The sequence below is a fragment of the Schistocerca gregaria genome, chromosome 5 (genome assembly GCF_023897955.1).
Source record: "Schistocerca gregaria isolate iqSchGreg1 chromosome 5, iqSchGreg1.2, whole genome shotgun sequence".
NCBI lineage: Eukaryota > Metazoa > Arthropoda > Insecta > Orthoptera > Acrididae > Schistocerca > Schistocerca gregaria.
Genome location: NC_064924.1, coordinates 410,125,429 through 410,151,972, shown reverse-complemented (window position 1 = coordinate 410,151,972; position 26,544 = coordinate 410,125,429). Strand labels below are relative to the sequence as shown.

At 45.0% G+C, this 26,544-nt stretch overlaps 1 protein-coding gene across 3 annotated transcripts in view; it reads right to left on the bottom strand.

The window, feature by feature from the left end:
• The window catches only part of LOC126273087 (trypsin delta-like), a 166,819-nt gene extending 159,553 nt beyond the window's left edge, over nt 1–7,266 (bottom strand). For 2 of the 3 annotated variants that reach the window (XM_049976503.1, XM_049976502.1), the window contains exon 1: nt 7,078–7,266. In XM_049976503.1, coding sequence (XP_049832460.1) covers nt 7,078–7,250 — 173 coding nt within the window. In that variant the 5' untranslated portion in view covers nt 7,251–7,266. The remainder of the gene's footprint in view (nt 1–7,077) is intronic. The other variant, XM_049976504.1, reaches the window with a different exon arrangement.
• Between the last annotated feature and the right edge of the window lie 19,278 nt (nt 7,267–26,544).

The following is a 26,544-nucleotide window of genomic DNA, read 5'->3' as shown; positions in this document are numbered from 1 at the left end:
TTGTGTTCAGTGATATTTGTGCGAATCCGGACGTAATACGGTATCTTCACAGTTGTCCTGAAATTGTCATGTTACATTCTATGGAAACCAGTGTGCTTCACTGACAACAATACAGAAAATAAACCAATCTTGTACAGCCAAACACCGATGTGATCTGTCGTAGAGTAAGGGTCCGTTCCTACCCCCAGTAATTTATTCTAGTGACGCTAACGCACTCAAAGGTTGTTTTTGCTGATGTCTGACGAATGTGAAAAAGAGTGGAGTGTCAGAACTCTACTCGTGAATTGCGGTCATTCCTCCTTCGTACGAGATTTGCATGCAATGGGGAGGGTTCGGAAATCGGGTATATGATTACCGCTTGCTCTAAACCAAGATCAAAAAAATCATCAGACGGCCATACATTCATCTCTGTTTGCTTGAGGACAACACGACCATTCGTATCCTGTGTCGTTACTGGTGACGCGAAATGGCGTCTTTATACTAACAAAGGAACAAAAGGAATGGCTGGGCCCTAACAAAGGAGAAACTGCCCAACTGAGCATCCACAAAAGATAACGTTATGCATCTGGTGGAACAACGACGTTGTAGTGCGCTACGAATTGCTTCCCCGAGGTATAACTATCACTACTGAAATGTATTGTCAACAACTGAGATGTCTTGCAGACGCAGTCCAAGAACAACGACCAGGAAGACTACGGGAAGTGACACCACTCCGATGACGCCCGCCCGCTTTCTGCTGGAGTGACAAAAAACACAATGCAGTATATCAGTTGCGAAGCCATTCCGCACCCACCTCATTCTCTTGATACTGTGCCCTCAGATCTTCACCTCTTCCATCATCGATCGAACTTCAAGAAACGTCCTTTCCACATGAAAATGCGCTCCGAACGTGGCTCGACGAGTTCTTCGTCTCAAAATCACGTGACTTCTACAGTCGTGGAAACGAAGAATTACCTCAGCTTAGGCAGACTCTTGTAAACAGTGAAGGAGAATATACTATTGATGATTAAAGTCTCGGTAATGTGAAGATGTTGTGTTTATTAAACTAATGGAGGAACGCTAAGAACTTACGCAACAACCCTATAGTGAATGACGATGATGATGTTTGGTTTGTGGAGCTTTCAACTGCGCGGTTATCAGCGCCCGTAGAAATTCCCAGTCAAATTTTCTCAGTCCAATTTCACCACTTTCGTGAACGATGATGAATTGATGATGACAACACAAACACCTAGTCATCTCGAGGCAGGTGAAAATCCCCCAATAGTAAATGGCTGAACACAAATTCAAGATACACTCTACTAGTAAAGTAACATTGTAACATTTTGCTCACTATCTCATGTTTTTGTCATCGTACTTTAAGAACAATTTTATTTTTGGCACTGTGCCTCTTGGCGACACATGATGGTTGTCACGAGAATATTGGGTTCCGTGCAGTGGCGCCATTTGTTACTATGGAGAGTAACGCGAACCGCCTTGTCGAACAGCCTGTTGTGACCCTGTGAGCGGGAAGATATTGACAGTACTTGAAAGCGCCCGGCTGCGGTTATCTGGCGGAGATATCAAGAATGTGCCTTGATAGCGGTCTGACTCTTGGCCATATTTTTTGCGGCAGGTTGCTCTTTGGTTATTTGTATTGGAATCTGGATTGGTAGCCAGCATTATATGAATTGTAATTATGTGCGATACCTTGGAGTATTATGTGAACTGAACCTCAACGATGGAAAATCTTTTGTGGTTGGATACACTGAATTACAAGGAAAATTAAGTACAGGCGGTACGTTTCTTCGGTTACTTAAGTGCGTTATTTTTTTCTAGGCTGTGTTCGAGTGTATTTCTTCTCCGAAATGGTGGATGTCATACTGACTGTTTTGAGGAATCTTTTCTGAATTCGTGTAATTCGACTTGCTTAAGCAAATTGTTCAGAACTGGCAGGCGACTCCTTCCATTTAGTAGTAACCGTTTCTGACATAACTAGCTAGGCACTGGGGCATCTATTTATGAACTCGTTACCACTGTAGGTATTGAGTGTTAATGTTGTGTATCCTAATTGCTAGACATAGTGTCTTGACGTAAGTTTTACTCTGGCGCTTGCTGTATTTATTAGATTTAATATTCTGGACCATAATCGTGACCAGCGAGTGTCATGGAAAAATTTTAAGTATTGTATTTTAACAATGTAATGTATTGGTTAATACACTGAAGCGCCAAAACCTGGTACAGACATGCGTATTCAAATAACGAGATATGTAAACAGGCAGAATACTGTGCTGCGGTTGGCAACGCCTCTATAAGACAAGTGACTGGCGCAGCTGTTTGATCGGTTACTGCTGCTACAATGGCACGTTATCAAGATTTAAGTGAGTCTGAACGTGGTGTTACAATCGGCGCACGAGCAATGGGACACAGCATCTCGGAGGTAGCGATGAAATGGCGATTTCGCCGTACGACCTTTTCACGAACGGCCGGAAAACGATCCTGCAAGAACGGGACCAACAACGACTGAAGAGAATCGTCCAGCACCCTTCCCCAAACTGCTGCAGATTTCAATGCTGGGCCGTCAATAAGAGTCAGAGTGCGAACCATTCAGCGAAATATCATCGATATGGGCTTTCCGAGCCGAAGGCCAACTCGCGTACCCCTGATGACTGCACGACACAAAGCTTTACGACTCGCCAGGGCCTGTCCACATCGACATTGGACTGTTGACGATTGGAAATATGTTGCCTGGTCGGATTCGTTTAAAATTCTATCTGACGGATGGACGTGTAGGGGTATGGAGACATCCTCTTGAACTCGTAGACCCTGTGTGTCAACAGAGGACTATTCAAGCTGGTGGAGGCTCTGTAATGGTGTGGGGCGTGTGCTGTTGGATAATATGGGAATGGGACCCCTGATACATCTAGATACGATTCTGACAAGTGACACGTACTTAAGCATTCTGTCTGATCACTTGCATCCATTCATGTCCATTGTGCATTCCGACGAACTTTGCAATTACAGCAGGACAATGGGACACCCCACTCGTCCAGAATTGCTACAGACTGGCTCCAGGGACACTCTTCTGAGTTTAAACACTTCCGCCACCCACGAAAGTTTCTATACATGAACATTATTGAACGTATATGGAATGCTGTACAGAAAAGATTCCACCGCCTCGTAATCTTAAGCAATTATGGACAGCTCTGCGGAATTCATGGCGTCATTTCCCTCCAGCACTAGTTCAGACATTAGTCGAGTCCATGCCACGTCGTGTTGTGGCGCTTCTGCGTGCTCGCTGGGGTCCTACACGATGTCGGGACTGTGTACCAATTTCTTTGGCTCTTCAGTATAGTTCGATCTTATCGTACAAGTTATCTTATATCTATCTGGTTACTTTGGGGTTTTGCAATATAAGTAGGGCTTCTTATGACGGGACTCTAAGTGGTATAAGTTTCAGTTGTGATATTGATGTGCTTGTTGAGCGTTGACCAGTGCCAGCTATGTTTTAAGGCATATTCTACTGTATATAACAATTATTCTACGGAGAATGGTATGTGAATTAGTTAAAGTATTTTGAAAAGTTAATTTCGAGTTGGGACTCGGCTATAATACCAAAATCTGGGGTGGGGAGGAAGGAAGTTAATACCCCCAGATAGAAGTTAGTTCGATAAGAATTGTATCCTTTTGCCTCGGCCAATCCTACGACGGTCGTTCAATAAGTAATACCGCACATGTTTCCTAAGAACATATTTATTGTTAAGAGTCAGAATTTGGTGACGATATACATCAACGTGTCATGTCCATGTGCTATTTTTCTAGGTAATCTCCATCACGTTCTATGCCAGTGCGCCAACATTGTGGAAGAACATGTATTCCCTGCTGGGAAAAGCTCTTGTCCTGCAAGCTTGGTCATATTTTCACTGGATGACTGACATTCTCGTCATCTTCAAAGTGTCTTCTCCTAAGTCTCAGGGTGCCAGGTCTGGACTGTAGGGTGGATGAGGCAATGATGTCCAACCCAATATGGCGGTGTGCTCCCGGGTTCTCAGACTTGTGTATGCGCGTGCATCATCATGTTGGAGCAAGATTTCTGATGTATTCTTGATCGATCGAACAGGTCCGAAACGGTTCTTGAGTTTATTCAGAGATTTCGCGTATACTGATGGTTGACACTCTCGGCATCACACATACGAGAATGCCGCCGTCACAATTCCAGAAGACGCTCACCATGACTTTTCCAGCAGAGGGGTTGTCATGAATTTCTTCTTTTGTTTCCGACGAGAAGTAGTGCACCCAGCTTTAGTCCCCCGTAACGATCCGTGACAGAAAGGCCTCTCCACCGATCTCAAAACCCTCCAACAATTCAGATGAAATGGTCTTTCTTTGAATCTTGTGGTCCACTGTGAGCATTCGTGGAACCTATCGTGAGCACCTCTTTGAATATCCGAGAGTTTCGATCATTGCAAACGCAGCCCAATGCTGACCGACAACTATAGAGCCAACTGTCGAGTAATGATGCGCCGGTCGGTACGAATAATTGCTTCCGCACGATTCGGCACGTCTGGAGCAGTGGCTGTGACAGGACTTACCGAGCGTGGCTGATCACGGAGCTCTGTTTCCGCATTTCCTGAGGTTGTAACTTTCTTTTCCCATCGCTCAACTGTATTCCTATCAACTGCATCATCGTCTACACTGTACACAAGTATTTATGGATGTTCACCACGGTTTCTCTTTCTGCACACAAGAATTCAGTAACAGCACGCTTCTTGTAATATGAGTCGTACGTAGACGTCATTTTGACGCTGTACTACTACTGTGCCATCTCCAAGAACGGTTCGAAACTTCACCAGAGCACACAACAGACATCAAATGTAAAACACCAACACGGACTTTTGTGTATGCATATTAACGGCTTCTTCAAAGAAAATGTGAGGTGTTACTTACTGAACGATCCTCGTAATATTATTTGTTTTTCAGATTTTTTGAGTAATTTTCTTAAGTAAACTATAACTGAGTGCCTGTTATCTATGACATATTGTACAGTATGCAAAGTGTTTGAAAAATGCTAAATAAAGTTACAGTAAAAAGGGAATAAAAAAGCATAAAAAGACAGTATCAAGATATGTATAGCAGAATGAAACCTGTTTTCAAACACTACAGAAGATAAAAGATGTATGCCGGGTGAGGAATCGATTGTGGAATCTTGCCGTTCCAGGTTCGTCTTTAAATCTTTAATACTGCTGATAGGTCAGATGGTGAAACTTGCGCGGATAAGGCAGCGTTCTGGGTTCAAGTTTTAATCTGCCAGAAAGTAACAAAGGGCCTAAGCATAGGTTTATGCTGAAACCTTGCTGCTCACAGCTCTTTTTTAGTCTGGTCATCTCAGTGCTCGCTGGTAGCATTTATGCTGCAGCCGTTCACACAGATTGTCGAGTGCGAAGACGCTGGTCCACGCATCGTCTGAGGAAAGTGAGTGCACTTGGAAGTTGGACAGCGAATGTCCCGTAGAAGCCTTCTTTCAAAGTTTCAAGAACCAATTTTGTGGTATCAAGAAACTGTGATATAACTCCCTAAGTATCGCTCCTGTGGAGACCGCGAAGGTCAGATTAGACAAGTGCAGCTCCCACGGAGTAATTGTAAGATGGCAAGAACTATGCCCCTTACATGAAGTCATTAAAGATCACCGAACTCACGTTGAGCGAACAGTGGGGCTGAACAAAAATGACTGACAAGGAACAATGCATCTTGTAGAGGGTATAGTATGGACCTATTGGAATAATTAATGTCGGGTGATGGTTCTAAAGTAATTCACAAAACATGGAAACGCGTCGATTTACTGGAGGGTAGTTTACCCCATGGAAGTACTCAGAATTGACCGTGGCGGCCGGGGGGAGCGGACTGTGAGAAGTCTCCGTAGAGGTCTTCCGTTCCCAGTTTGCCTAGAGTGCGGACGTGGCGTTCTTTACTCAGCTTGCCTGAGAAAGGGTGAGAATCTCTGCAGTTTAGGAGTTAGCAAACGGAACGATTGAGCTTGGAGATAGGAAGTTTTGGTTCAGCTATGTACTGAGCAAGATAGCTAGGAGCGAGAAGACGAGCGCAGCCTTGCAGCACCACGAGGTCAGCCGACGTCCGCACAACGACACCGCTCCGCCACGCTGTATTCGGTGATATTGCGGCCGCTCCGGTCATTGATTAATTTGCTGGATCATGTCGGCAAAGTTTCTATGAGGGTGTCATGGGCCGTGTATTGTAGAATTCTTCTCGCACTTCGCATTACGCCTGGGTCAGTCGATAGGAATTACTTTTGATTTATCGCGCTTTACTCCACGCAAACGTAATTTATTACCACTGCCTGGTAGGAGAGTCATGTAATGCGATGATTGAAGGTCGTGAGTTACAATAAATCTGTGCTAATCGACTGCATCTGTTTCCAATCAAGTAGTTGAAATCCCAAGTCACATTCTTAATTAATTTTATGTGCAACATTTGCATCTGTGTTCAATAGCTGAATATAACATCAATGGGATCAATTCTGAATCAATTAATGTCAACACTGCCACCGTAGTTCAATCATGAGTCACAGGGCCTTATTACTTTCTTTGCGTTATCCGATATTGCAGCAGTTTTGCACTCTCTGTTGATCTGTTAATCAATTACCTGGGGTGAACACACACCAAAACCAGATAAGTGACGGGTGGGGTGTTACAAAATTTAAGCATTTCTTCCCTCGCTCCACAAGCGAATAGAACAGGAAGGAGTGCTAATATATGGTATCCTGACAAGTGCCCTCTTCTTGTACATATCGATGTATGGCGGCGGATTAGTCGCGTAAACGAGGTGCAGTCCACTCAACAAGGGCATGACTAGAGTAATCTTGGATAAGCCAATAACTCAAGTTTCAGGACAGCCGGCGATTGTCGCTACTCGAAACACAATGTGCACCAACGCCTCAGAGTAACTGTGCCACCAAGAAGTCATGGGGTTGTTTCGTCGTTGCCTGACAGTGCCTGCTATGTGCTAACAGTGAGGTTCAGCGTAAACATAGCCTAATAAACGTGCACAATAGGTAACAGAACTTCAGAAACTTGTAATGCTTACGCCTCATAGTAGAGCTGCCAGGGGTACTGCGAGATGCTGGCCGCAGACCCGCCTACGATCCTGCCCGAGAGGCGGGGCCGCCACAGCTTGGGGACCTTCCTGGGACGGACAAGGCCGGCCTGGCAGAACGCCGCAGCCAGCAGCAGCAGCAGCAGGCAGCTACACTTCTGCATATCGGGAGCGGGGCGGCTGCACGCCGGGAGGTGCCTCACACAGCTTATAAAGCCACGCCCTCCGAGGTCATCCGGCCACTTGCCGTTATCTCTCACTTCAGGCAACTAAAAGCTTTCTGTCTGGCCGTCTTATTGTGTCATAGCCTCTACCGATGTTGAAACAGTTGCAAGAGGAACGTAACGTTAGCGACAGCCCCGGACGGTGCACAAGTCCCGCCCAATCACCCCCTCCACACCAATCCATATCCTAAGCTCCGCGCATGGTCTGCCGCATGTTCCAACATCAAAGTTGTTCGTATCACAGATTTGCCAGTCATAACAAGGGAGAAAATCAGTAGTTAGTACGAAATAAAGTTTTTCCGGTACCATTGTGAAAGGAATTAGAAATATGTTCACTGAATATGCGAGTTGAAAAATCATCAATAAGAATGAAAAATAAAAATGGTGTACACACTGTCTTTTTTATTTCATGAGCTTTCATCTGCACTATATAAAAAATTTGACATTTGTTAAGTGCAGTGAGCGCAAATTTCCGTCACCTCGCGTAGCGTAAGAAATTCTGTTGGGAAATATTAATTGGTAGTATCGCCAAGGATGCTGTCCATTATCTCGATTGTCTAAAGTCAATGTTGTGCATAAACAAGGCAAAGTCGATAACTTGGTTTGTTTCTGATTACCTCATTAAGACCAAAGAATATATTGAGTGGGATAATGTAGAAATGCGTAATGCAAGAAGTCAGATATTTATACAGTGGCATTCTTCATTAATATTTGCGTGTGTAATGGGTGAATTTTTACTTGTGAACTCTTATGACTTCTTGCTTATAGCAGACACGAAATTTCTTTGAGTTCTTCTTCAGTGTTTGAGAGCTTTAGAGCTGCCTATTGTTAAACATATGTGCATAATTTCGTCAGTGTCATTTCAACACATCTTATCGTACTTTAATGTCTGTTAGATATCAGTTTTGACAGCAGTTGGCCACAGCAGTCAAGATTAGGTACCTTGTGTATGATAATTTTATTGAGACGGCATATTTATGTTTCATTTTGACAGTATTACACAAACTGCTAAGAATTACTAGCAGCACAAAACTGCTAGTATGGACAAGCGCAGTAAAACAAAAAACGACGAACAAAAACACGACAGCGACGAGGACTACCAAAGATCGTATTGATGCGCTCTTGGTTGGTGTGGCGGGGGATAGGTGTGGAGGGGGTAAATGGGCGGGGCTTGAGCAAATTTCCGGGGCTGTCGCTAAAGTTTCCTGCAAGAGGACGGCTTGTCCTTCTACACTGGGGGCATACGAGAAGAGATAGCATTTCTTCGGAAATTCTGATAGTATTCAGGAAGTCGCAACAGAACGTTTGTTCAATTTAGTGTATAGAGAGTTCACGGAACACACACGTCGCCAGACTGGGTTAGTATCACTGACAAGGTAGTATTACCAGCTTGACGTGTCATTTTAAGAGAAAAGGCAAACATGCTAGATATCTGCCCAGCAGCCGATTCGTCTCTAAAATTTGGACACTTATGACCTGTTCGCATGCCCCAAAGCAGCCGCTTAATGCCCGAACTGCTGTAGAGTGCACTGACAGTACGAGCCCTATTTGTGGAATATGGAAGAGGAAAGAGGAACCACAGTACTGGCTATCGATAACCGCTTCCGCTGCCACTCGCGAACAAACAATACTAGCAAACTCTGTGGTGCCACTAGCACAAGAAGGTAACAAGACGACACTACCGCTGTAACAAGACGCCAAGTTATGAACGGAAAGAACGCGAACCGCACACGGCTCAGTATTGTTCGCGGTGGGAGGTAATTCCCGGAAAGTGGTATTCTCGGCTCACTCTTCACACTGTGGATCTCTGAATATTGCATTTCTTAACGGTTTTCGAAATGATATGTTCCATGCGCCTGGCTCCAAATACCATTCCGCGTTCACAGTCTGTTAATTCCCGTTGTGCGGCCATAATCACGTAAGACACCTTTTCATATGCGTCACCTGAGTACAAATAACAGCTCCACCAATGCATTCTTGTGTACGCGATGCTACCGGTATCTGTAGGCCTATATGTGCATATCGATTTTCATCACCCAGTGAATGCATATTTTAAACACTATTTTAATAATATTATAGTATTGACATTCTGCAGCTTCATGTATATGTATATGCCTAAAATCGAAACTGAATAATGTTAAGCAATTGAAGAATTATTACGAATGGAAGATGATGATTTTCAATTTACAATTCAATCGCGCCAATCACATTGAAGGGTAACGCATTTCTGCAGATTTATTTCACATTAACAGTACCAGGTTTAAAAAGGAAAATAATGCACAACAACTATGTTAATTATTAAATAATGCTTCTTTAATTACACTCTCATTCATTACATTAATTTAGACTGCACTTGTCAATCACAAACAACAATTTTCCAAAAGAAAAGGTCCCTGCGCCAGCTGCAGATTATGAACCGAGAGCTGTGATACAATGAACAAAGCGTGTACCAATGTCAAAATTTCGAAAACCACTTACTCACCTCTCTGTACAGTACATCGTGCTAGGGCACCAAGTGAGTTACAAACAACTGGTGAGCGCGACTTTTTAGAATCTGTACCCTGTGAAGGCCATAAGTGAATACTATCAGAGGTTTAGGGGCCAGCACTCACGGGTGGCGCCCCTGCTGTGTTCAGGATGTTTGCAGTAGGTACCTGGACGTGTTGGCAGATGCAGGAACAGAAGAAACATTTTAAGAGATATTTATTCCGTAATTTATGAATCCAGATGGCGTCTTCCGTTCGCTGCGAGGTCCTGGGAGCGAATCCTCATATCCATATGCTGCTGCTGCTGTCCTTTGACTGGACTTCTGAGAGAACACAGGAGTGCTCAGTTCCTTCCCTCGGCTCCTCTCGCCATCCCACACCCTGTTGTGGAGTTGTTGGGTGCCGTAATGCCTGACGCTATGGCACATCCAGGAACTACATCTTGCTATGTTGTCAGCTGTCATGATGACTTATACTAATGTCCATCGGGTGACAGTGTTTTCATCATGCCGCACTGTTCGCCATACTTGACCTGCCCTTCAGCAAACCGGTGGTGGATCAGAGTCTGTGACGAAAGGAGCTCGTGCACAAGCCCAGTGTTGTAGGGACAGTGTCTTGAGTGGCTCATCTGTGGTAGTGATCTCTAACAGTTTAGGATATACGATGGATGTTAGGAATATTTCATTCGCTTGCATGTGAATTAAAAAGTGAACATGCTACATAAATTTCATTTTCTCCATACTGGAGACAGATAAAAACCTGTCTCGCACAAAATTCGATGTCTTAGCTAAACTTCATTTGCATAATGTAATAAGAACCAAACGCAAAATCATAGCGACCTACATTTTTCACTGCAAACTTTAGTGAATTTCACGTAGCGTCTTACTCAAAATGGGTACATCACTGTATGAACATTAGCGAGCTGATGACCACTTCCCCATGAAGCTGAAACAAAAAACTGTAAGTAACGTCAAAATCAATTTTTTTTATTGATTGTTATTATTGTTGTTGTGGTCTTCAGTCCTGAGACTGGTTTGATGTAACTCTCCATGCTACTCTATCCTGTGCCAGCTCCTTCCTCTCCCAGTACCTACTGCAACCTACATCCTACTGAATCTGCTTAGTGTATTCATCTCTTCGTCTCGCTCTACGATTCTTACCCTCCACGCTGCTCTCCAATGCTAAATTTGTGATCCCTTGATGCCTCCGGACATGTCCTACCAACCGATCCTAACCATACAGTAAAGCTGCATGCCTTCAGGAAAAATTACGGCTGTAGTTTCCCCATGCTTTCAGCCGTTCGCAGTACCAGCACAGCAAGGCCGTTTTGGTTAGTGTTACAAGGCCAGATCAGTCAATCATGCAGGCTGTTGCCCCTGAAACTACTGAAAAGGCTGCTGCCCCTCTTGCGGAACCACACGTTTGTCTGGCCTCTCAACAGATACCCCTCCGTTTTGGTCGCACCTACGGTACGGCTATCTGTATCGCTGAGGCACGCAAACCTTCCCACCAACGGCAAGGTCCATGGTTCATTGGGGGGGGGGGGTTATTGATTACTTTTTGCAAAATCGTTTGTGAAAGACTGCAGGTTATGCGCTTCGATTATGTCATTACAGTGCATCACCAAATGGTGTGCCAAAAGTGAGATAAGTATATCTCGATTATTCTGCCTCTCCGGCAGGCGCCTGGTCACACCAGATGGCCCCCCAACTTGGCTGTCATTCTGTGCTGCCTCATTAGATAACAAGGGGACATTTCCTATGATGGGTCTCGCTGCTTTGCACTGTGGCCTCCTGCATAGGTAATCTAAATTCTTGTAGTGTGTAGCCTTAGCCCTCTTGGTATACCCACAGTGAGGGAAGTTGCAGAGCGAATTGTATTTCTTGAGACGTGCATTCTTCCTGCTGAATTTCTTGCAGTCACGCACTGCATTGCTGAGCTTGCTGTTTCTGCAGGTCTGCTAGCCTCTGCATAGGTACCCGCCATTCATGATGTGAGCACCCCACTAATGAAATGCCATTTGAATCCAATATACAAATATATACAATATATGAAATACAAATCAGCTTAACTGTTGATTCCTGAACAAACTGCCTGGAAAGAATGTGTGTAAAACGAAATCATGACAGTTCACGGTGTTACTTGTGTAGAAAAGCGATAGGTGATCAATCAGAGATGTAATGTATATAACAGGGACGTGTAGAGGAAAGCCAGACAATAAACGATGAAATAGCTTTCAGAGAGACGTAATACATGCAGAAGAAAGTTTACAAGGACTGAAAGAGGCCAAAAAATGCAGTAGTGACTAACAGATTGAGCTACTGCAAATAGTGAAAAAACAATAGAAATATAAAAATTGTCACAACGAACAATAATGATACATTAACCTATTATTCTGTCTCCTGTCAGTATAATAATTTCATAATTACAAATGTGAAACACAAAACTCTTTATTTTCGTCAGCATTCATTTATTTCATTAATCTGTTTTCGGATTACAGGGTCATCAGGCAGATGATGGTTTTGTGGATCAAAAGATGGATAACAATGACATATGTCACTCAGAAATGAAATTTATAGGAAATGTCTAGACTGGAGGCATATTATCATACTTTCAGAGGAATAAATTCCATAAAATCTGAGAGAAAGAAATGGCATGTAAGAAAATCTTATTAGAAGGTCATACATCAACCTTGCTCACCAGAATTACATACAGGAAAAAGCGAAAGAATATTGAAGATCTGTCAGATGACATTGAATTTGGCTTCAAGAAAGGTTCCGACGTTGCACTTGATTATGGAAACAATACTTAAGAAGAAATGAAACAGTGTCATTAGATTTGTACACCTAGAAAAGAACCAGAGATTGTAAAATAGTGTAAGGTGTTTGAAATGAGTGAAATAGGTTTACAATACTAGAATGGCAATATACAGTGTTCACTAGAAGAAAGAGGGATCAAAAGAATGTCAGACCAAGAGAAAATTCTGGACTGAAAAAGAACGTAAGACAGTAAAGTTCTCTTCCTCATCGCCTGAGCAACAAGTAGATCTAAGAAGTACGGAAAACAATAAAACAATGTTTTGTAAGTTGGATTAAAAACAACTGATAGGATTGGCTTGCTGACATTATAACGGTCTGTAAGAGAGTCTAGTGATTTCAATACTTGTTGAATGGAATGAACAGTGTGCTGTGGAGGGATTGGAATGGGAGTAAACCAAAGAACTAGAAGGAGAATAACAAATATAAAATTTCAATATCAGCACTTGGCAAAGTGAAAGAATTCTGCTACGGTGGAAGAATAATAACGTGTTCTGGACGAAGAAAAGAGAAGATAAAGAGCTTATGAGACTGACAAAGAAAGCGTTCTTCACTGAAAGAAATTCGCTAGCATCAAATATAGGACAAATTTGAGGTAGATATTTCCGAGGATGTATTTCTGGCGCAGTACTGTATATATAAGTGAACCATGAACTGCGAGAAGATTGTAAAAGAAAAGAATTTAAATATTTGAGATCTGGTGATCTTGACGGATGCTGCAAAGTAAGTGAACAGATAATTTAAGAAATGAGCACGTTTGAAAGGTTCTTTTCGTCCATGTTTGACAGCTTTCGTTGCACAAAGCTGCACTTACTGCTACGGCCAGAAATAAGCAATCTTAGCAGTATTCGGTGAGGAAGACGCATGACGCTACGCTCTACTCAATGCATTTAACGGGATACATTTAGTGGCAGTACCAGACTAATCCTCTGTACCGCTACACGTGTAAAAATACGGGTCATCAGCCACCCTTTTCACAGCTTCAAAGTCAGTGATTAAAGGCTCATAGCTATCTGGCAGGTTTCTAAGCTCGGATTACTAGACTGCAGTAAGTTCACCGCCACAGTTCAATGCACCTTCGGATCATAACCACAACAACAAATCATGAAAGTACTCGTAGTTCAAAGGTCACAGGGAAAAGCCACTCAATAACACCACGCTCTAATTTGCAAAGAGGTGAAATTGTTCTGAATCGCTTTACCCCAACAAAACCCATCATTTTTGACCAACAACACTCCAACTAGCTACTGTCTTTATGACTCTGCTTACCTAACAAGCGCACGATCACTAAACGATAAGACTCGCAAAGAGAAACAGGAAAGTTGCAGGACACTATTCCACGCCCACCCCTGGAATGCACTTGCGAATGATTTATAGGCTGTCTATGCTGGAAAAGCATAGACCAGGAAGGACCAATATCTTCAGATTTCAGAAATGGTAGCCACCTTAAAACGCAAACTCTGCCGCAGAGTCCACGATTTGCCACCTCATCCAACCTCATGGAGGCTGCCGACTGACTCTTCGATTTCACGAACTCCAAAAACTACATCTGTAAGTAATGTAACATACAGGCCTTTCAGCCAGTCAGAGCCAGTGTTAGAATGTAGTTATTCTCACTTTCCATTTCCTAGTCCTGCTCCTACTGCTTGTGTAAGATGCTGCAATGGATGTTGGAACCACCGGCCGTTACGAGGAAATTACTGTCTCTGTAAGCCAGCCATATAGTTGCCGGTCACAACCTATTTACGAGGATTATCGGAAGACCAGCTCCTCAGCTCCAGGCCGAAGAACACCCCTGCAGCTGGATATCGTTCCTGGCTATTGCAGTAGCGCACACATCTAGCACTCATGGGCAATTAGGAAATGATACTTTACAGATTCTCCACAAATAATGAAGATGTTGAGTGCAAGTGCTACCCAGACAATGGAAATTGGCATATAGAAGGCAGTCATGGTGATCTGCGAAATCACCTCGGAAAGTGAAGATTAAAAGAAAATAATGTTGTACAATGCTGACGAACGAGGCAACATCATGAACTGTGCATAAATGGATCATAAACTACTACATAAAATGTATTGTATCCTTAATGGATGCATCTGAACTCCACGTTTGTTCCCCTACAGTCTGTAACATAACAACCGCTAAAAGTCACAGTAAAGGTAATTTTATTTAACACACTATCAGTTTTGGGCTTGTGTTCAGGTGGTTGACATTTATGTACATGTTTCCATACTCACTGTTGGAGACCAATGGATATACTAGCTACATTGATCTCCAGCACTGAGTACGGAATCACATACATGAATGTCAGCCATCTGAAGATGCACAAAAGCTCGAAACACGTCGTACTTTAAGTAAAATCACCTTCTATTGTGACTGGTAGGGGTTATTATTCTATACCTTATAAACTACTATAGTCTTAATAGGTATCTTAAGGCCTGGGATTAAAGAGGATAAAGGAAAACGCAGCTAAACATAAGAGTAAACATGATCAGCAAACCAGACAGGTATCGCACAAAGTTAATGAACTGGTGCTAATTACAGTCAGACGGAGGTCCTCAAAAATCAGTTCGGAAACCAGAAAGTTCCATGAAACATATGAGGGTCCATATAGGATAATTAGATTGGCTCACCCTAGTGCCTTGGAGGTGGCCAGCCCAAAAACAGGACAGAGCAAACGATTGTATAACATTGTTGATATCAAAAAATTTCATCGGAAACAGAGAAACCTCATGGGCAAACCTCAGTTTGCATTGCTACGTAGGTGACGCCTACCAGGTACCAGATTTAACTAACAGTCCACTTCCTTTCGTTTCACTCTGTTAGTTCTCCCCTCTTCATCATTCTGAACCAATATCTATCATCTATCCTTCTTTATTCAAGATTCTTTTTTTTAAAAAAAAGAAGAAAGGATTAACTGAAACAAGACGTAATAACTGAATAGTTAAGCAACCGATCATAGATTATACTTAAGTATAACAAAAGATAACATTCAGCATAAAGTTTGCAAAACAAGTACAGAATCTTGGCTATAAGACCTAAAAATCATCATCCATACAGGTAGGAGAACACCCTATAAACTAGGTACAGAAACTTTTTATTGTATATTATGAAACACAAAGAAATTACAGGCGTATATTTAGAGAGAAAACAATCTCCTATATATTTAGTTGCAGCTGATGCAGAGGAAGAGAACGGCGCCAAACCAAGTAAGTGAACACAAGTAGAACAAACAATACGCAATGGTCCTGAGACGACTAGATTAAACTCAGTTAGCAACAATTGGTAGGTGATCTGCAAGTGATTAAAAGCAGTGATAAGGTTTCCACTGCAATACATATAATAGGCGACATGAGTCTCGGCCACCCATTTAGGGATCAGTAGGCGAGGTATTTCCACTGAAGCATTATAATTAATTGTCTCTCAATGCAGAAATGTCACCTAGACAGCTAATGAACGCAAGACATAGCACTCAGACAATAACGAGTACTGAGGTACAAATACATAAAGAACATTAGAAATGTTTGTTATGTTCATAGTGTTTACATGTTTGAGCAACAAAGTCCATAATAAACTACGAGCGAATTAGAGCAATAGGATTTGTTTCGCTATCTTTCTCTATCATCACGGTCTAGAGTATCTTCAGTTTTCTCAAAAGATCTGTGAATCTTGTTTGAATGCCTGGTTAAGTTACCGAATGAAATGGAAATAAAAGCTGAAGTATAAAATGAGAGCTTTGCTCATGCCATTTCCATAGACGTTAGACAGCGGGTCGTGGAGCGCCAGCATAAACTTGAATGGAAGTGAGCGCTGGCTGGGACGAGTCACACCTGATGTGTAACGGCAGAATATTAACAGGTGGTGCGAGAGTGCACAGACCAACGATAGGAAAACCAAAACAAAACGTGAGAATTCAAATGAAAACACTGAAATTACCACAGTAGTGACAAAGACTTTATAAATATTATATAGTAATATTCAATGCAACATTGAGTATACTGTAAAACTATGTAAGACCTATGTGTGAATTTTACGTAAGAACACTTGCTGATGTAATTTAGAGTATTTCTGAACTATGTGATAGTAAACAACATATATGGACGACTTGGTGCTGGCATAAGTATAAAAACGTGAATGTTATTAAGTAAAGGTGGACGGCACTGCGCTAATGTTAGATGAAGAAGGTGTGTTGTGCAAACATGGACGGCATTTAGCAGAGAACATATATTGTTTAGTTCTTTGTCATATATAAACGTAAATAAGTGCAGTGAGTGTTTATGAGGAGATTTCAGTGCCCAAATGCCGATGTTTATTGTTGAATAACAAGATTACAGAAAATTTAAAGGACAGCTACGGGCTGAAAACGATAAATGTTGTTGTAGCAAGAAAAAGTTCATGATGTAATGAGTTAGGTTTTTTGATGGAATTAAGGTGAGACAGAATATGTTTAGCAATAGCAAGTCAATGGTTTTGGTAAATTGGACTGTTTTAAGGATTGCCAATGTCCTAATTTATTTTTTAAAAGAGTTTCCATGAATAAGAGAGTAGGGGAGCTACTGAGAGACTAGAAACTTCGATTTTTTTTAAATTTGAGGCAAAATTTTCTCGTTTCCAGACTTGTTAGTTGTCTTCGAGGAGAGGCCAACTTTGGAAATCAAAGAAAGAGGAGGATATGTGATATTCCTGGCTGTGGGCGCCGGTACTTTATTTTGCTAGAAGCTAGCCTTGATGCAGCTCGATGCACGTGAAGTTGCATGTGGTACCGAAGTGGAGTGAGGTACAAGTGATACATGGTACAGTATGTAGCAACCTCGCGGGCGAGTCCGCCAGTTGTACTGAACTTTGCTTCTGATTGGTCGGTACATTCGGGTGCTAGGCGCCAAAATGCCTAACTTCTTTTTTTAATTATTTATATACTTTTCATTGTATTTAACCCAGTTCTTAATATGACAATCTGTCATGGTTGCCCTATGAATGTATGTATCATTTTTCTTTATTAAATTGCACTAGTTTCGAGAAACGTAAGAGTAACGATATTGCAACCGAAGTGCGTCGGACACCTTCGTGTCGCTTTGGCGCGCCTGGGAGACGAAGTATTTCGGCTGCGCTAGTCACTTTGTTTTGGGCGTTCTGGAAGGACGGACATGTTGTACTTCATATCGGAAGTTGGATGGAGAAGTTACAGTACAATTAAGAAAGCTATGTCGAGTGTTGTAAAAGACTGTGTAAAATGAGTGAATATTTAAATAAAAACCAAACAGGATGCATTAATGAGAAGTGTCACCTACCATCATTGTCAGTACTACAGATTTTGCTCTCTGTAGATACAGAGGCTAACCTGGGCAAGTGGCATTCCATAAAAAACACAATCACGTGGTCGAGATGACAGCATAGCAGCCTCCGCCGAAGAAGATCCCGCAACAGACGAGCTGTCTTCTGCGCTGGGGGAGACAACATTAGATGACGACAGGTTGATGGAAAGAACAGGTACAGACTCTTATTCAATCTCTACAGATCCCTCTAACTCCCAGATCTGACTTCCAAAGGAAACACAATATATACAGACAAGGTGCTGTTCGACTATGCACAAACCGTGTGTCATTGGCCAGGAGCTTATAGACTACACTCGGACCATTTCGATATAACTGACCTGTAAACACAATTCTGTCGCCCCAGACGGAACTTCCACTTCCGTTCGCTGTCTGTGTGTTTCTTCTCTACTCCTCAGATCAAGTGTTGAAGTCATCTAACCCTCGATATCTCTGACGTGGTCACCGTCGACTGCAATACTGCTAGCTACAAACACACTGGCTTCTACATTCGTAGAAAAGTTTTGCTATGTGGGATACTGAAACTGGCAGAAATTTATTACTCAACAGAAAGTTGTGAAAAGCCGGGTGCACATAACAATTTCAGAAAGTGATTTTTGATCGTACTGGAGAGACTTTCCAATACACATCCATAAAGTGCCACTGAAATACACACTTCGAAAAATACAATGTGGAGAGTGGTAATCAACAAGAGTGATAAACAGCATACGGAAGTAAACTACTCAAATGAGTTTGAGCCCACAGTTTAGGTGGTTCACCGGATTATTCAGTCCATTGCCGTAAAGAGGAGCTTTCTATAGTTTGTACTGTTTACCGATGTTGATATTTTCAACTGCCGCATTTATCTGGCGGAGTGAAAACAGTTATACAACGGTCTTGACAAGTTGTCAGTCCCATTTCTGTATCAGATGGTTGAATTATCAGTTAAACTCTTCAGGTCCACTGGTAGAAGAATACAATTAGATGACAAAAGCAATGGGACCCTCCTATTATCATGTCGGAGCTCCTTTCGCTCGATGTAAAGCAGTAACTTAACGTAGGATGGACTCAACAAGCCGTTGGAGTACCCTGAAGACATAGTGAGCCAAGTTGCCTCTTTAGCCGTCCATAGTTGCGAAAGTGTTACCAGTGCAGGAATTTGTGCACGAACCGACCTCTCCATTATGGCCCCCAAATCTTTTCTCGAGTTGTCAGAATGTTCTTCAAACTAATCGTGAAAATTGTGCCCAGTAACGTGCTGCATTGTCAGCCATAATAATTCCATCATTATTGGGGAAGATGGGGTCTATTAATGGCTGCAATCAGAGGACCCAGACCATTTCATGTAACCACAGGCCACATCATCGTAAAGCCACCACCAGCACAGTGCCTTGTTGACAGCTTGGTTCCATGTCTTAGTGGGGACTTCCCCACACTCGAACCCTACCATCAGCTCTTATCCACCAAAATCGGGCTGCATCTGATCAGGCCACCGTTTCCCAGTCGTCCAGGGTCCAACCGCTATGGTCAAGAGCTAGGAGATGCGCTTCAGGCGATGAGCTCTTAACAAAGCTCTCGCATTTGTCGTTTGCTGCCATAAGTCATTAGTGCTCATTAACAGCTTGGGTTCATGTCATAGTGGCGTCTGCGCCACACTCGAACCCTACCATCAGGTCTTATCCACCAAAATCGGGCCGCATCTGATCAGGCCACCGTTTCCCAGTCGTCCAGGGTCCAACTGCTAGGTCAGGAGACAGGAGAGGCGCTTCAGGTGATGTGCTCTTAACAAAGCACTCGCATTTGTCGTTTGCTGCCATAAGTCATTAGCGCTCATTAACAGCTTGATTCCATGTCTTAGTGGCGTCTGCGCCACACTCGAACCCTACCATCAGGTCTTATCCACCAAAATCGGGCCGCATCTGATCAGGCCACCGTTTCCCAGTCGTCCAGGGTCCAACTGCTAGGTCAGGAGACAGGAGAGGCGCTTCAGGTGATGTGCTCTTAACAAAGCAGTCGCATTTGTCGTTTGCTGCCATAAGTCATTAGCGCTCATTAACAGCTTGATTCCATGTCTTAGTGGCGTCTGCGCCACACTCGAACCCTACCATCAGGTCTTATCCACCAAAATCGGGCCGCATCTGATCAGGCCACCGTTTCCCAGTCGCCCAGGGTCCAACTGCTAGGTCAGGAGACAGGAGAGGCGCTTCAGGTGATGTGCTCTTAACAAAGCACTCGCATTTGTCGTTTGCTGCCATAAGTCATTAGCGCTAATTAACAGCTTGATTCCATGTCTTAGTGGCGTCTGTGCCACACTCGAAACCTACCATCAGGTCTTATCCACCAAAATCGGGCCGCATCTGATCAGGCCATCGTTTCCCAGTCGCCCAGGGTCCAACTGCTAGGTCAGGAGACAGGAGAGGCACTTCAGGTGATGTGCTCTTAACAAAGCACTCGCATTTGTCGTTTGCTGCCATAAGTCATTAGCGCTCATTAACAGCTTGATTCCATGTCTTAGTGGCGTCTGCGCCACACTCGCACCCTACCATCAGGTCTTATCCACCAAAATCGGGCCGCATCTGATCAGGCCACCGTTTCCCAGTCGTCCAGGGTCCAACTGCTAGGTCAGGAGACAGGAGAGGCACTTCAGGTGATGTGCTCTTAACAAAGCACTCGCATTTGTCGTTTGCTGCCATAAGTCATTAGCGCTCATTAACAGCTTGATTCCATGTCTTAGTGGCGTCTGCGCCACACTCGAACCCTACCATCAGGTCTTATCCACCAAAATCGGGCCGCATCTGATCAGGCCACCGTTTCCCAGTCGTCCAGGGTCCAACTGCTAGGTCAGGAGACAGGAGAGGCGCTTCAGGTGATGTGCTCTTAACAAAGCACTCGCATTTGTTGTTTGCTGCCATAAGTCATTAGCGCTCATTAACAGCTTGATTCCATGTCTTAGTGGCGTCTGCGCCACACTCGAACCCTACCATCAGGTCTTATCCACAAAAATCGGGCCGCATCTGATCAGGCCACCGTTTCCCAGTCGCCCAGGGTCCAACTGTTAGGTCAGGAGACAGGAGAGGCGCTTCAGGTGATGTGCTCTTAACAAAGCACTCGCATTTGTCATTTGCTGCCATAAGTCATTAGCGCTCATTAACAGCTTGATTCCATGACTTAGTGGCGTCTGCGCCACACTCGAACCCTACCATCAGGTCTTATCCACCAAAATCGGGCCGCATCTGATCAGGCCACCGTTTCCCAGTCGTCCAGGGTCCAACTGCTAGGTCAGGAGACAGGAGAGGCGCTTCAGGTGATGTGCTCTTAACAAAGCACTCGCATTTGTCGTTTGCTGCCATAAGTCATTAGCGCTCATTAACAGTTTGATTCCATGTCTTAGTGGCGTCTGCGCCACACTCGAACCCTACCATCAGGTCTTATCCACCAAAATCGGGCCGCATCTGATCAGGCCACCGTTTGCCAGTCGTCCAGGGTCCAACTGCTAGGTCAGGACACAGGAGAGGCGCTTCAGGTGATGTGCTCTTAACAAAGCACTCGCATTTGTTGTTTGCTGCCATAAGTCATTAGCGCTCATTAACAGCTTGATTCCATATCTTAGTGGCGTCTGCGCCACACTCGAACCCTACCAATAGGTCTTATCCACCAAAAAAGGGCCGCATCTGATCAGGCCACCGTTTCCCAGTCGTCCAGGGTCCAACTGCTAAGTCAGGAGACAGGAGAGGCGCCTCAGGTGATGTGCTCTTAACAAAGCACTCACATTTCTTGTTTGCTGCCATAAGTATTTAGCGCTCATTAACAGCTTGATTCCATGTCTTAGTGGCGTCTGCGCCACACTCGAACCCTACCATCAGGTCTTATCCACCAATATCGGGCCGCATCCGATCAGGCCACCGTTTCCCAGTCGTCCAGGGTCCAACTGCTAGGTCAGGAGACAGGAGAGGCACTTCAGGTGATGTGCTCTTAACAAAGCACTCGCATTTGTCGTTTGCTGCCATAAGTCATTAGCGCTCATTAACAGCTTGATTCCATGTCTTAGTGGCGTCTGCGCCACACTCGAACCCTACCATCAGGTCTTATCCACCAAAATCGGGCCGCATCTGATCAGGCCACCGTTTCCCAGTCGCCCAGGGTCCAACTGCTAGGTCAGGAGACAGGAGAGGCGCTTCAGGTGATGTGCTCTTAACAAAGCACTCGCATTTGTCGTTTGCTGCCATAAGTCATTAGCGCTCATTAACAGCTTGATTCCATGTCTTAGTGGCGTCTGCGCCACACTCGAACCCTACCATCAGGTCTTATCCACCAAAATCGGGCCGCATCTGATCAGGCCACCGTTTCCCAGTCGTCCAGGGTCCAACTGCTAGGTCAGGAGACAGGAGAGGCGCTTCAGGTGATGTGCTCTTAACAAAGCACTCGCATTTGTCGTTTGCTGCCATAAGTCATTAGCGCTCATTAACAGCTTGATTCCATGTCTTAGTGGCGTCTGCGCCACACTCGAACCCTACCATCAGGTCTTATCCACCAAAATCGGGCCGCATCTGATCAGGCCACCGTTTCCCAGTCGTCCAGGGTCCAACTGCTAGGTCAGGAGACAGGAGAGGCACTTCAGGTGATGTGCTCTTAACAAAGCACTCGCATTTGTCGTTTGCTGCCATAAGTCATTAGCGCTCATTAACAGCTTGATTCCATGTCTTAGTGGCGTCTGCGCCACACTCGAACCCTACCATCAGGTCTTATCCACCAAAATCGGGCCGCATCTGATCAGGCCACCATTTCCCAGTCGTCCAGGGTCCAACTGCTAGGTCAGGAGACAGGAGAGGCGCTTCAGGTGATGTGCTCTTAACAAAGCACTCGCATTTGTCGTTTGCTGCCATAAGTCATTACCGCTCATTAACAGCTTGATTCCATGTCTTAGTGGCGTCTGCGCCACACTCGAACCCTACCATCAGGTCTTATCCACAAAAATCGGGCCGCATCTGATCAGGCCACCGTTTCCCAGTCGCCCAGGGTCCAACTGCTAGGTCAGGAGACAGGAGAGGCGCTTCAGGTGATGTGCTCTTAACAAAGCACTCGCATTTGTCGTTTGCTGCCATAAGTCATTAGCGCTCATTAACAGCTTGATTCCATGTCTTAGTGGCGTCTGCGCCACACTCGAACCCTACCATCAGGTCTTATCCACCAAAATCGGGCCGCATCTGATCAGGCCACCGTTTCCCAGTCGTCCAGGGTCCAACTGCTAGGTCAGGAGACAGGAGAGGCGCTTCAGGTGATGTGTTCTTAACAAAGCACTTGCATTTGTCGTTTGCTGCCATAAGTCATTAGCGCTCATTAACAGCTTGATTCCATATCTTAGTGGCGTCTGCGCCACACTCGAACCGTACCATCAGGTCTTATCCACAAAAATCGGGCCGCATCTGATCAGGCCATTGTTTCCCAGTCGCCCAGGGTCCAACTGTTAGGTCAGGAGACAGGAGAGGCGCTTCAGGTGATGTGCTCTTAACAAAGCACTCGCATTTGTCATTTGCTGCCATAAGTCATTAGCGCTCATTAACAGCTTGATTCCATGACTTAGTGGCGTCTGCGCCACACTCGAACCCTACCATCAGGTCTTATCCACCAAAATCGGGCCGCATCTGATCAGGCCACCGTTTCCCAGTCGTCCAGGGTCCAACTGCTAGGTCAGGAGACAGGAGAGGCGCTTCAGGTGATGTGCTCTTAACAAAGCACTCGCATTTGTCGTTTGCTGCCATAAGTCATTAGCGCTCATTAACAGCTTGATTCCATGTCTTAGTGGCGTCTGCGCCACACTCGAACCCTACCATCAGGTCTTATCCACCAAAATCGGGCCGCATCTGATCAGGCCACCGTTTCACAGTCGTCCAGGGTCCAACTGCTAGGTCAGGAGACAGGAGAGGCGCTTCAGGTGATGTGCTCTTAACAAAGCACTCGCATTTGTCGTTTGCTGCCATAAGTCATTAGCGCTCATTAACAGCTTGATTCCATGTCTTAGTGGCGTCTGCGCCACACTCGAACCCTACCATCAGGTCTTATCCACCAAAATCGGGCCGCATCTGATCAGGCCACCGTTTCCCAGTCGTCCAGGGTCCAACTGCTAGGTCAGGAGACAGGAGAGGCACTTCAGGTGATGTGCTCTTAACAAAGCACTCGCATTTGTCGTTTGCTGCCATAAGTCATTAGCGCTCATTAACAGCTTGATTCCATGTCTTAGTGGCGTCTGCGCCACACTCGAACCCTACCATCAGGTCTTATCCACCAAAATCGGGCCGCATCTGATCAGGCCACCGTTTCCCAGTCGTCCAGGGTCCAACTGCTAGGTCAGGAGACAGGAGAGGCGCTTCAGGTGATGTGCTCTTAACAAAGCACTCGCATTTGTCGTTTGCTGCCATAAGTCATTAGCGCTCATTAACAGCTTGATTCCATGTCTTAGTGGCGTCTGCGCCACACTCGAACCCTACCATCAGGTCTTATCCACCAAAATCGGGCCGCATCTGATCAGGCCACCGTTTCCCAGTCGTCCAGGGTCCAACTGCTAGGTCAGGAGACAGGAGAGGCGCTTCAGGTGATGTGCTCTTAACAAAGCACTCGCATTTGTCGTTTGCTGCCATAAGTATTTAGCGCTCATTAACAGTTTGATTCCATGTCTTAGTGGCGTCTGCGCCACACTCGAACCCTACCATCAGGTCTTATCCACCAAAATCGGGCCACATCTGATCAGGCCACCGTTTGCCAGTCGTCCAGGGTCCAACTGCTAGGTCAGGAGACAGGAGAGGCGCTTCAGGTGATGTGCTCTTAACAAAGCACTCGCATTTGTTGTTTGCTGCCATAAGTATTTAGCGCTCATTAACAGTTTGATTCCATGTCTTAGTGGCGTCTGCGCCACACTCGAACCCTACCATCAGGTCTTATCCACCAAAATCGGGCCGCATTTGATCAGGCCACCGTTTCCCAGTCGCCCAGGGTCCAACTGCTAGGTCAGGAGACAGGAGAGGCGCTTCAGGTGATGTGCTCTTAACAAAGCACTCGCATTTGTCGTTTGCTGCCATAAGTCATTAGCGCTAATTAACAGCTTGATTCCATGTCTTAGTGGCGTCTGCGCCACACTCGAACCCTACCATCAGGTCTTATCCACCAAAATCGGGCCGCATCTGATCAGGCCACCGTTTCCCAGTCGTCCAGGGTCCAACTGTTAGGTCAGGAGACAGGAGAGGCACTTCAGGTGATGTGCTCTTAACAAAGCACTCGCATTTGTTGTTTGCTGCCATAAGTCATTAGCGCTCATTAACAGCTTGATTCCATGTCTTAGTGGCGTCTGCGCCACACTCGAACCCTACCATCAGGTCTTATCCACCAAAATCGGGCCGCATCTGATCAGGCCACCGTTTCCCAGTCGTCCAGGGTCCAACTACTAGGTCAGGAGACAGGAGAGGCGCTTCAGGTGATGTGCTCTTAACAAAGCACTCGCATTTGTTGTTTGCTGCCATAAGTCATTAGCGCTCATTAACAGCTTGATTCCATGTCTTAGTGGCGTCTGCGCCACACTCGAACCCTACCATCAGGTCTTATCCACCAAAATCGGGCCGCATCTGATCAGGCCACCGTTTCCCAGTCGTCCAGGGTCCAACTGCTAAGTCAGGAGACAGGAGAGGCGCTTCAGGTGATGTGCTCTTAACAAAGCACTCGCATTTGTTGTTTGCTGCCATAAGTATTTAGCGCTCATTAACAGCTTGATTCCATGTCTTAGTGGCGTCTGCGCCACACTCGAACCCTACCATCAGGTCTTATCCACCAAAATCGGGCCGCATCCGATCAGGCCACCGTTTCCCAGTCGTCCAGGGTCCAACTGCTAGGTCAGGAGACAGGAGAGGCACTTCAGGTGATGTGCTCTTAACAAAGCACTCGCATTTGTCGTTTGCTGCCATGAGTCATTAGCGCTCATTAACAGCTTGATTCCATGTCTTAGTGGCGTCTGCGCCACACTCGAACCCTACCATCAGGTCTTATCCACCAAAATCGGGCCGCATCTGATCAGGCCACCGTTTCCCAGTCGTCCAGGGTCCAACTACTAGGTCAGGAGACAGGAGAGGCGCTTCAGGTGATGTGCTCTTAACAAAGCACTCGCATTTGTCGTTTGCTGCCATAAGTCATTAGCGCTCATTAACAGCTTGATTCCATGTCTTAGTGGCGTCTGCGCCACACTCGAACCCTACCATCAGGTCTTATCCACCAAAATCGGGCCGCATCTGATCAGGCCACCGTTTCCCAGTCGTCCAGGGTCCAACTGCTAAGTCAGGAGACAGGAGAGGCGCTTCAGGTGATGTGCTCTTAACAAAGCACTCGCATTTGTTGTTTGCTGCCATAAGTATTTAGCGCTCATTAACAGCTTGATTCCATGTCTTAGTGGCGTCTGCGCCACACTCGAACCCTACCATCAGGTCTTATCCACCAAAATCGGGCCGCATCCGATCAGGCCACCGTTTCCCAGTCGTCCAGGGTCCAACTGCTAGGTCAGGAGACAGGAGAGGCACTTCAGGTGATGTGCTCTTAACAAAGCACTCGCATTTGTCGTTTGCTGCCATGAGTCATTAGCGCTCA